The following is a 13,064-nucleotide window of genomic DNA, read 5'->3' on the forward strand; positions in this document are numbered from 1 at the left end:
AGTACTATCAAGTCATCATTTCCAAAAAAATTAAACTGATGGTACCTGAAATGGTAATATTAATGCATGTATAATAATTAATTATGTAATGATTTATATAGCATATGTGGGATGACATATATATGAACATAACTTGTGAGAAAACTAAGAATGAAAACGTAGAAAAGCCACTCCCACATTAACAAGAATATTATTATAAGTTTAACAAAAGATCGGAGAGGGTCGGGCAATACGGAATAAAAATGTTCTCTCCTAAAATAACACAGCCAATGTTTTGGCGAAATATTGGGTCCCGTGGGATTTACAGCAAATTTGACCTTCTCCCATATTTATCTACCGAAATTTAGAATAAAATTGTTTGCAGAAAAAAAGTGATTTTTACAACAACAATCACCTCCACAAGAGCAATAATTTATCGAAAGGTGCCCTAGGTCACCTTTGAGACAAAATACTGTATGTATATAGCATTTGTACGTACAAATATGAGACCATGCTCTTTAAATCACCATCTGAATAAAGTTGAATTGAATATTAAAGTTGGCTAATGGAGCAAATAAAATATCATTGATTACGTCACTGCTGAAAGAGTTGTGAAAATCTAAATCGTAAAAATATAAGCTACAGATATAAGTGATTCGATAATTCATTCATACAACGATTCATGCTAAATATGAGAACTCATCACGATCTAAAGACAACTTTATCATGCCTTTAATAAAGCAAATTGCCTGGGCCTTCTCTTCTTCTTTCCAAGTGTGCAGCGATAAATCATCATCCTCATATGGTGAAATGCAAATATGACTGAGTGCAGTATGATTGGTGCCACAACTACAATCGCAAGAAGAAATCCTGCTACAAATCCAGGGGAGTTGACAAAATCGAGAAATCCGTATATTTGGGAGTTTATTCCAGCGAAGTGTACGATAACTGCGGTGAATGCATAAAACAAGGCGAACATGCTAGTGTAAACAAACTGTATCCAGCGTGTCGGAATGGAGACTACAAAAATATCTATTAGAAGCATTATTCCTTGCACGCTATGTTTATGTTGGCCGAGAGGTTGTTTCAGTGTTTCCGCAGGAAGCCCGGGTGCCGTAAGTCCCCAGTATAAAACAGTAACGAAAAGCACAAAATTCATTGCTTGTACATGAAAGAACCAAGTGAGTTTATGAAAAAACTTCAATCCACCTAGGAATAAAGAAATTAAATACGACTACAATTGCTAGTAACCACAAAACATTTATTTTTATCCATCACTAAAGCACTATATATATATATATATAATGTTTCTGTCAGAAACGAATGGCTATTTTAATTTATAGCCATAAATGAAAAAAGGAATTTAACATGTGCCCTCATTTAATTTTAGAACGATTCGCCTTTAGTTCTATTTTGAATCAACCCAGAATAAGTTTTATCTTCCGCGTATTCAATGGGTGCCATATAGGCTTGCACGTAATTGACAAAAATCAATTCCGTAATTACGGCCAAATCGATTACGTAATGACCCCGTAATTGCGATCTTTTTTCACACACATTTAAACCTATAATAGCAACCAATTGAATGCACTTTATTTTCGATTGGGCAATCGAGTTTGGGTTTTCATATTCCTGGCAGTACTCCACGTCGGCGACAGATGTTAAGACAAGAGTGAATTCAAATTAATTTTATTCTGATTTTTATCTTTTGTGCTAGCTTTGATTTCCTTTATCACCTTCGCAAATCAACCGTCCCAATTTTATGCGATCAATTTTATCATTACCGACACTGGTATACGGATATTTATGAAACGATAGTTGACTTTTTTTAAATCGTCGGGTTTCCAATAGACCTTATTCATTAAAAACCCATCCTACGCGCAAAAAGGAAAGGTGATGTAAAAAATTTTTTTTCAACATTAGCTCTTATAGGGAATGTGATCACCAGAGCAGAAATTTGCATTTTATGTCATTTTCTAGATATCTTTCATTGTATACGTGGGCAGTTTTGAGGATAGAATATTTTTTACATCTTTTTTGATATTTTTATTATGATAAACATGGTCAAGATTTTTAATAATCATTCATTGAAATTTTAATGAGCGCGGTGTTTCCGATGACGTCATTCTCACTAGACCATGAGATTCTGCCAACGCGCCGTGCTCTGTGGGATATAGGCTCCAACTGCTTGTGATAACAGAATACTTGAATACCGGTACCGGGACCACAACTGGCGTTCAACGAAAGACCTATTTTGGTTTTAATTGGATGTTATATATTTCATGAATTCCATGTACATTTCTGGTACACCTTTCAAAATCCAATGGCCTAACTCAGTTCATATGTTGACGGTACCTACCATGTACGGTACCTATCCCAAAATTGGTGATGTTCAGGGCTGGATTTAGACCATGAGAGGTCCCTTCATATTTTTGAGCTCAGAATTTCTCTCAAAACAACACCACATTTAATTGCTTAAAATTTAAAAATATGAAATCCGATTAAACTTTTCATTCTCCCCATTCATGGGTGTGAATTTTTAATTAAAAGAATGATAATTTACTTGAGGCAGTTTTGTTTTCAATTTATTTGATCAAACAACCGCTACAGCCATACTTTAACATAGAAACTTCCAGCAGAATGCGCATAATAATAATTTCCCCTACTATGATGCAAACGACGCAATAATGGCTGTTTACAATGTGGTTGAAACTAGTTGTGTACAGAATTTTCTACTCTGAAAAGCTTGATATATATATATATACTTTTTGTAGGGTTTAAACTTGTCAAGTTTTCAAAAGAATTACAAACTTTGAAACCGAATTTTGAGGCTCTAGGTTTCAGCCTGCCTAGCCTATTGGTAAATCCAGCCCTGGTGATGGTCCCTACAGCAAATTTCTGGCCCTAATCACTCAGCAGATTGAAATAAATGGTTTTCAGCATTTATTAGCAGAGATAGATATTTTAATTAAACATATAGTTCAACTTAAAGCCTGTATAATGATATTATAAATATAGGCCCCATTATTCCTGCATTGGGAGAAGGCTTTCCACACTATCAAGTCTATAAGGTTTTAGCGTCTTCCAATGTCTCAGATGGAAACTCCAGTCTTCATTTCGCATATTCTTTTCATTAATGCCATTAGCATTTGAAGCTTGACTGATTCCGATGTACCTTTTCCATTGTTGTTTAATGTAATATCCTAAACGTGACTTCAAATTTTTTTCTCACTTCAATCATCACATGTTTGAATACCCGAGCTGACTTCTACTGATTTATTATTAATTTACAATTTTTTTTTATAAATTAACTGTCGTACTTGCTAAGTGTCCACTAAGTGAAAATCTACAAAAAAAGCAGTGTTTAATAATGGACTACATTTTTAACCGAATCCAAAAATATTCCGTAACTTAGTCAACCCTTCCTCCGAGGAGTTTTTGTTAAAACATCTTAATTAACTGTTAATCCTGATAGCAAACATGGGGGCAGGGGGGTGTGATGGTCGTATCGCTCCCCAGTCTATACCGAATAACTGTGTGTTTTGTATATGATTTTTATTGATTCAATGCTTGTATTCTGGTTGACAAAATAAATCTCCCTCTCGTATTCAGTCATGTTTTTCAACCTAGTCACGAGACCGGTATTGTACCATTATAGCTTGGAGATATTCATCTTTTTTGTATACCGGTACCGTACAACTTGTCCTGCCTATTGGAAAGATGGCCAACATTTTTGTTCGTAGGCCTATTTCAGTATTTACTAAATAATTTAGTTTTCACCTCTTGCAGCCTTGGTTCGGTACCGGTAGTTTAAATAACACGTCAGCATGCCTTCAGTAAATGCGGCGCGGCGGTGTGACTCAACGGGCTAAGCGTTAGGAATACGCTCGCCACCGCACCTCTAATTACTCTGCGTGGGTTCGCAGGTTCGAATCTCACGCAGGGATGATTATGTGCGAGAGGATTGCTGGACTCCTCGCCGTCGTTGGGTGGTTCTCGTAACCGCTGGTCGGTTACGGCTTCCTCCACCATCAAGTCCATGCTTCCGAAAACAAAAACAATATAACTAATCCCAGACCCGACTTGGAATGGTAACCGGACGAGAGGCCGTGGTTCGACATATGGATAAGCCGTCTTATCGGCTTTCCTCTCCCCCGGGATAAATATGTAAATCCTATCCTATCCTATCCTAAATGATTGCTAGCTGTACAGGTATAAATGCGTAAAACCAGTAAACAAACGTGATAGAAATGGTACGGGTTATAGATTGTCAATGTTAAACGCTCCCAGTACCGGACGGACACGGACCCAAAGCGACATTAGGGCCGCATTTGCAGCGCATATCCACAGAGCACGGCGCGTTGGCAGAATCTCATGGTCTAGTGAGAATGACGTCATCGGAAACACCGCGCTTATTAAAATTTTAATGAACGATTATCAAAAATCTTGACCATGTTTATCATGATAAAAATATCAAAAAAGATGTAAAGTATATTCAATCCTCAAAACTGCTCACGTATACAATGAAAGATATCTAGAAAATTACAAAAAATGCAAATTTCTGCTCTGGTGATCACATTTCCCATAAGAGCTAATGTTAAAAAAAATTTTTTTACATCACTTTTATTTTTTGCGCTTAGGATGGGTTTTTAATGAATAAGGTCTATTTATCAATGCCACGACGAGCGTATTCTCTCGTTTGATTATACTTGCGCTTGCCTCGCGACGAAGACTTGTTATTGCACCGTTTTTAACATTATTCGACTTTACTACCTATAGTCAGCATTTTATAATAATTATTGATGCCGACTTATTGACGTTATTCCGATTACCATGCTTCATTTTACATTAAATCATTTCGCGGCCTAAATGTTGTAACATCATTAGCAACAAATTTAGATCAAATATTAATTGTTTGCGCATAATTTAAATACCGTACTTATATGGCTTTTCCGAAAATACAAAGTTATATCGCAAAAAAATGCATATTGTGACATTTATTTTGCACTCACGAAAAAATTAACTTATTTTCCTAACTCAAGTCGACGATCCTATCGGCCAAGATTGACACAACTTTGGTCGAGTGTCGGTGGTTTTCAAGAATCAAAATAAGTTGCCGCATATGGTAAAGACAGTTAATCATACTTGGCCGAAATATTGCGAGGCATTGTGGAAAATATATTGAGCAAGGACAAGTCCGGACTGATATAAAAGGATAAAACCGGTGACAGAACATCAAGGTTTTGTAATTGAAAATGGTTCTCGCACAGAATAAACACACTGGCACATACTTGATATTTGATAGTAGTTAAATTGAGAATATTGAACTGTTGAAAACAAAAAAACGATCGTCGAAATTCTTAAATCTCGTTGCCTTGGTTAAATATAATCCAATGCTCAGGACATTTTCAATTAAATACTGCACAAAGATAGTTATACATTAAACATTTAGGCTACAATTTAGCTTTTTTTTTAAATTTCAATCATGCATTGTGGTGGAGAAATCCCACTATTTAAATACGGGTAACTATAAAAATAGAATGGGATTCTGGATTCGATTTAAGTATTCTAAAACAGTGGTTCCCAACCGCCGGTCCGCGGACCGTCAACGGTCCGCAAAGGATTTTTACCGGATCGCGGGAAATCCCGTCACATTGTTGTTTCTCTGCCGTCTCAATCGCTTTACCGATGCCGAAAAGACGAAGTTGCGTTGGTTCATTACGCAATTTCTCTTCCGTCGTCATATTGCTGTTTGATAAGCGTGACATTAATTATCACGGTGACGTATTGGCAAGAGAGAGAAAAGTGAGAAAAACGGCTGCAAATATCGAAGCTCTAACTTCTTCTACTTTTTAAACTTTCACTTTTTACAATCGAAGGAATTGACTGCTTTGAAGAGAGCTCGTTTCAATTGCGAAAGCTCTCGACCAATAATTACGACTTTACGTAATTCGTAACTTCGCTTCCGTAACTCGAAATAATTCCGTAAATCTGTAAATTACGTGCAAGCCTAGTGCCATAATTAAGTGGGGATTGCAAAGTTCATTTATTCAAGCTTGAATATTAAATATATTACTACAAATACCACAAATTTTTTTGTAAATTTACCTGGAGTCTCCGACTTCTCGTTATTTGATTCTTCTTGATTTTCAATTTTACGGTCATTTCGTGCAATTAGTCCATACAATGTAATGATAAACGCGCAAAGATAATAAATTCCGGTAAAGAAAAAACTCCAATTACTTGCAGTGTAGGCAGCATCTTCTTTCGCAAACGCCCAGCTTGCTATTAGCCAGCCCCAGTGATAAAACATGGTGAAAGCACGATATAAAACAAAGTATAATTTCTTCTTCGACCACTTTAAAATACAAAATAATAGATTCTTGGTGTAAGAAAGCTTTTTATCTGAGATTGTATAATGCTATTTCCACATATATATTAAAAGCGTAGTATATCAATGCTAATCATCACATGCATTATATTTTATTTTAAAATTTCACTTCAAGAATGAGAATTATGTAAATGTCACCATTTTGAAGTTATAATAATGAAAATAAGCAATGGAGCAATGAATGTCATGACCACTGGGATAAATTCAAAAGCATACTGACTTACTTGGAATTCATAAAAATTGTTTTCGTGCGCGCTTTCGAGTCGTAGATGCTTTAGTTGAAATTCGTATCCACAGCTTGTTGCCATTTCAAAACGTAAAAAGTTTTTACTTAGGCCTACTTACTGAATAAATTTCATATGTTGTTTGCTGAATAAGTTTAAAGACTAGAATAAGAAGATGTTTTGTTTTCATTTCATGGCTTAAAACACCAAAACACATTTTAGAACTAATTTTTCGATAATCAGGTAATAGCAAACCCGCAAGAATTTCACAAACCGCGCTTTTGGTCTGTTTTATTCCTTCCACGATGGATTTGAGAAATGTACTTGACGTAATTCGAATTTTTGAGTTTTCACACCTAAGCATACCAATTGGCATATATTATATATTTGTGTTATATATATTATATATATATATATATATTAGCAAAAAATTAAATAATACTAAAATAATGATTGATGTTTCTAACCAACTCGAATTGAATTAAAGTTCGGAATTAGTTATTTCCTTGCTACATTTTCCTTCTTATGCTTGAATTAAAATATATATTTTTTAACTCGAACTTCGCAGCAATTGTCTCTTTTCATATTTGCTACGCATAGCGATATTAGGGCGCGTTATGTAAAGCAGTTTGTCAAAATATATCGAGTTTTAAACATGCGTGATTATCTCCACCCATCTCCATGACAATATTGAATAACCACAGCCCTATATTATTGCCAAAGGCGTGTATCAAATATCAGTGTCTAATGAACCCAGATTGCCTTGAAGTAAGCCGCAGATTCTTCAAGAATCCTTTCATCCAAATGTTTTACAAGATACTGCATAGCTTTTGACCCTTAGGCATATTTTTAGCTTCATTAGACCAATGAAATAAAATGCTATATGGCATCATATATGTTTACCTCATGTTAGGTGTGTCCAGATAAGTGTGTAAAAACAGTCTGTTTCAAAATATGGCGACTAAAAAACTGATGAGAAACTGCATAATTTGGGGTAGAAGGAATAAAAACACACCGCAAACCCAGCGCTCTATTTTCGCGCCTGTATAAACCCAAATCAAAAAATAGCCTCCATAAAACGTTACTTACAGTTTATTTTGCCACTACCTTAGTAATGGTATAACAAACATTGAACATCAAGTAACACATTCTATGATGTCTTATAATGTTATATTCCATACCTTTTCAGTCTGTTCCATTGCAATTTCAAACAATACTGATTCAGCAATATAACTATAAGGGTTCGGTTTAACAACTAGTGCTTAAAACCACGAAAACGAGTCAAACTCATTCTTCTTCATGCTTGAAAATCTGTCTAAGTGAAAAGGTGTCTGAACGGCTTGAATTTCAATTGTACGTCATTGTTTATTTTTTACTGATTATGCGCTGCTACGCAGCTAAAAACGATAGGATTAGCAACGCGACATACATACGCAGCCAAAATATACATTCAAAACCAACTCTCATATATAAAGTTAATGTCATATACGCCTAAAACCATTTTAAGTGATGCCACACTTACAGTCAATCGATTTTAAATATATATACTTTATGTAGAGCTGTACAATACGGTTGAGTCTACATGTTGTGTGCATGAAGATACATCACTCGTTCACAGAGATTGAATACACAGAGGAAGTCGTAATTTTTTTGAGTCATAATGCCACTTAAAGTTCAGGGCAAACCATCATTACCCACGTTACATTTTGTTTAATTTATAAAGCTTAGCCATATAAATTTTGTATGGTAAAGCAAATCTCGATGACGAAATGCAGTAGTGCTATTTCTCCTAGAGAAACTCTAAGAGGGATATTGATTGATCGAGAGAGCAGCGCTCAAGTATATGGACATGAAAAGCAAAGATTTTTTTAACCAGAATGATCCCAAATATCATAACCTGAACAAAGCTAGAACTGTGGGACATGTACGGTAGCTTACAGTATCAGGTTACCGATACCCGGACTGTCCTAGTTTTTACTGGTCCTGTGAGTTGGTGATACATGCTTTGAGTCTCAACGTGTATTGTGGTACCAAAAGATCGCAGTCGCAATGGTATTATCGAACATTTTACAGTACCAGCACCGTAGACTGCCGTGACAAAATTTCGACTTTCGCTAAGCTGACACGAGGTCGCGGAACCGCTACAAATAATTTCTAATTTTGTTGACATCATACCACAAAACGTCAAATAGACTGACGAATCACACAGAGCCTACAGGAAGTTTGAAATTATTGAAAGTAATAGCCTTCTAGCGACAGCAGGAATATTTAACCACTGAAGATTTCAAAGCAATTGGTCCTGTAGTTCAGGGGTGCACAACACGGGCAAGCGTGCCAAATTTGGCACGCCATACGCTCGAACGTGGCGCGCGGATGATATACATTAAAACATCACGTTTATATCAAAATCAGAAGATTTCCTCGTTTACCTCGTGATATTGGCCAATCAGCAAGATGCATAAAGTGACGTAACATCGCTTCCGCTCAGAGACTTTTTTCGCTCAGACAGATTTTAAGACGTGGTCGTAAACATTACCTCGTTTTCGCGTTTTTGAATTCTATTCGTTAGTTTTCAGTTGTGTTTTGAATATGTAAATATATATCAAATAATTCAATGATCACTTTGTCTTCTTAGAAGTTTCAGTTAATTGCGGTTATCAAAAATTAATGTAGATCTAGCTGTGATAGACTAGGCTAAAATTCATTATTTTTAAAAAACAGATTGTTGAATGCTATAAATCAGAATGATGGATTGAAACAAATATCCCATTTTACAGGCGCCAACTCGCGAAACCACTCTTAAAATAAGCACCGAAAATTTTACAAAGGTAAAGTATAGGGAGAATTTTACGGCGGTCAAAGGTCGGGAAAAGGTCCATACCAACGATTGTGCGTGGCACGCGACAAGAATATTTGGAAAAATTTGGCACGTGTCCTCATTTGAGTTGTGCACCCCTGCTGTAGTTAACGAGTAAAACGCCAAGAATGTTGCATCGGCGAATGCGTGAATGTATTCACATGTACTTTAATCCCTAGGGCCTAGGACTCCGGTTCGTGCAGAGATTAAGATTCTCAAGAAGCCCGCTGTAAAGTCTCTGATCCTTGTTTTGTCTGTATATTATAAAGTTCATTTAAAACGATGTAAGATACAAAACGACAGGATGAAACGGTAAAACAACTTAACTTCAATTTAGATAAAATCTTGAGGAATCAGGTAGAATCATGCGTTTGCGTTTGAGATGTATGTCTTGCCGTAACAAAAAGTAGAGTGTCACCGATTTTTAGAGTCTAACTTGGTCAGCGTAGCGACGCGAGACATCGGCCAATCACCGGGCGACATCATTAGGTTTCGCTATTAATATATCTAAATTTTCAAGTCGTGCATATTTTTGTTAACGTATCTAACATAAATGCTTCTCAATTACAATTGAACAGCCCTATAAAGTCTTCCATTGGAACCAATTTTTAATATTCAAAACAATTCGCCAAGGAGGCCAAATGAACGCAAAGTTTCCGCTAAGCAAAATAACTTTCAAGTTACGAATTGCTTGTAGCAAACGACGTTTGGTGGCGTTGTGAGCCAAGAAAAAATGCAAGCATAAATCTTCAATATGTTTAATATTTTTATAATAATATTTATATACTAATAAATATATATAAAAAAAATCTTTAATATGTGTGTGGGCCCAGTAACGAAAGCTACACGTTTTGATTTTGCGTGGGAGCGTGTAAACTAAGTGTCATGTTGGCGTAGTGAAGGAATATATTGATTAGCAAAAATGTATATAGGCTATATATGCTAAGGAATACAGTCAAAAGAGTACTCCCGTAGTATGTGAACCAAGATAGGGGATGCCGGAACGTAGAATGTGTACCAGGTTTGGGTTAAGCCATAATTTCAGGTACAAATCCTACGGGAGTCACTTGGCTATAGTACCCGAACTCGTAATAGAACTAAAAAAAGGAAAATTGGAATGAAATTATGGCCTATCCCTAACCTGGTACACATACTGCGTTTCGGTGTCCGCAATCTTGGTTCACATAGTACGGGAGTACCAAAATACAACGCTGATCGATGTCATAATAATTCCTATAGCTAGCGAAATTGTGTCATGCGCATAAAGTTATAAATCTTATGTATAGCTCGCATTATTATTTCCAAACTTCAACAACAGCACATCAACAATAAATTTTAGTTGTGAGACGTCTGCTTTACATTTTTTAGGATTTGGTATAAGTGTCGCTTACAATCAATCTTCCGAATCGTGATGGCATGTGAATTAAGTCGCAATAATTTGATCGGAGCAAAACCCTGCTCAGTAAAAACGAAATAAGAGAGAGGTAATTTCAAGCGAGTAATACTCAATGTTGCGGTCACTTGGAAACAATTCCAAAAAACAATGGTTTATAATTTTACCTTAATCTTTCTATCTATCAACCACAATCAGCTAAAACAGGGGTGGCCAACACGTTGATTGCCACGTCTGGTGTTGGTGAACTTAATAACATACCCCAAAAAATTGCCTCGAACCAGTTTCATGCAGCGCATGTTGTATGTTTTTAAACAGAACGAATACAGTACTGTACATGCGCAAAATACGATATACACATACAGTAATTCAGTCTGGGCTCGCCATTGTCAAGATCGTGTGCCTTCGACTGACAAACGATCCTCCAATAATTATCTTCCGCAGTACGCGAAAGCATTTTTTTGTATGCGTGTGAGTACTCATCTGTATACTCATATGTATACGATCAGTCGAGCGCGAGCTATTTCGAAGATTTTAGTCAATCGCGAACTATTTTGAAGATTTTAGTCGACCGCGGTCGAAAGCAGGTTGGCCACCCCTAAGCTAGAACATTAAATCTTTTCAGTGTCAGATATGTCGACGTAAGTCTATTAAAATGTATTTTGTTTATGCAATAATTGCATTGTAGATATTAATTGTTGGTGATAATAAAACATCATAGAAGTATTCTTATGGTCTTTACTGTTATATCAAATTAACAGCAATTCCAGTTCGAACACGTAGTCTATATTATTCTTTTATATTATTGGAGTTCAGGTCGGGAATCTATACCGTATTCAGTTAGTTACTAGCAGATATAACACACGTAACAACAGCCGCCACTCATCCATCATTTTTCGTAATCCAAAATCTATCGGTAATAAAAACATGTATATATAATACGGCCGTTGTTTTTTCAGGCATGGAATCTTAGACAAAGCGAAGTATACATTTCGCATGCGACGTTGGTTTTCTTTAGCGTAGGACAATATGCGGGGGATCGCTCAGATTGAAGTTTATTTCATAAAATATTGGATGGATATGTGGTCCCTAGATGTCATTGCAGTTCAGACGTCTTTTTTATTCAAAACGTGTGTATGTAGTATTAAAGCAAATAATTCAATTCCGCTGCACTTAACTATTCAGATAAGTCAGTATACATACATTACAAACAATGTGATTACTGAAGCAGCGAGCAAAAAGGGATCATTTTTAATCAGTCTAGCTCTAGAGATTCTAGGAAATGAAATAATATTTGATCAACTATTTCAGATATGCTGGGAGTTTAAATAGCATAACATTTGGGAGTTTGAATAGCATAACAGACTTGAGGAATATAAATAAGAATATGGAGAAATAGGTTTAGCAATTGCCTTACAAAACATAAAGGAGGCTACGATTATTGTCGCCCTCTTATTATCAGCGGGGTTAGTGAATTAAAGCCGTTCGAGAAGAATGTGTGCCAATATGGAGGTAACTAATTTTGTTCGCCTACTTTACATCAATTTGCGTAAATGGACGGAAACCTATGGGGAGGGGTTACATTCACTTGGTTAACACAGACAGTCCCCGAACTAATAATGGAACTAAAATAAGGAAAATTGGAATAAAATTATTTCCTAACTCTAACCTGGTACACATACTACGGTTGTACCGAATTGAAAAAGATAAAAAAATAATGAGGTCTCAAATTATTGGTAAATAAATGTAGACATAACACCGAGTTACACTTTATTAAGTAATTATATGATTTTAATACAGACATAAAATTGGTAATCATGGCCATGGGCAATTTTATTGTATTAAATAAAAGACAAGAAAATATAATTACAACATAGTTTTGCCCTATGGGTAGGAAGTTGGCACATACATTGGATAGTTCGGGTGAATTCTAAGATATTCAAATTCCATACCTATAAAATAAATCAAATAGATTTCGTCGCTGGAATTATACCACCTTTCTTGAGACAGTTTCACGGGACGTGCACGGCGCGACGTTAATGGCGTGACCCGATTTTCAATTGCTGAGATCTCTTCAAAAATGTCAGACATTTCAATTTGGCGGCCTTTCCCATCCTTAGCTCTCAGTTTTCATTTTCGTATCGAAGTCATCGATGTTACAAAAGACGCTATTCTTACAGCCAATCAGCCTATGACATAAACAAGTCCCGTATGGCACTT

General features: G+C 36.0%; 1 protein-coding gene across 1 annotated transcript; it reads right to left on the reverse strand.

The window, feature by feature from the left end:
* LOC144419912 (uncharacterized) lies at positions 1-7,858 on the reverse strand. Its single transcript, XM_078110137.1, has 4 exons — positions 7,776-7,858; positions 6,595-6,739; positions 6,088-6,337; positions 1-1,188 (listed from the first exon to the last, which is right to left on the reverse strand). The coding sequence occupies exons 2-4, from the start codon at positions 6,676-6,678 to the stop codon at positions 704-706; spliced, it is 819 nt and encodes a 272-aa protein (XP_077966263.1). The 5' UTR covers positions 6,679-6,739; positions 7,776-7,858; the 3' UTR covers positions 1-703.
* Between the last annotated feature and the right edge of the window lie 5,206 nt (positions 7,859-13,064).

This window comes from Styela clava, chromosome 2 (assembly GCF_964204865.1).
Source record: "Styela clava chromosome 2, kaStyClav1.hap1.2, whole genome shotgun sequence".
Classification (NCBI taxonomy): domain Eukaryota; kingdom Metazoa; phylum Chordata; class Ascidiacea; order Stolidobranchia; family Styelidae; genus Styela; species Styela clava.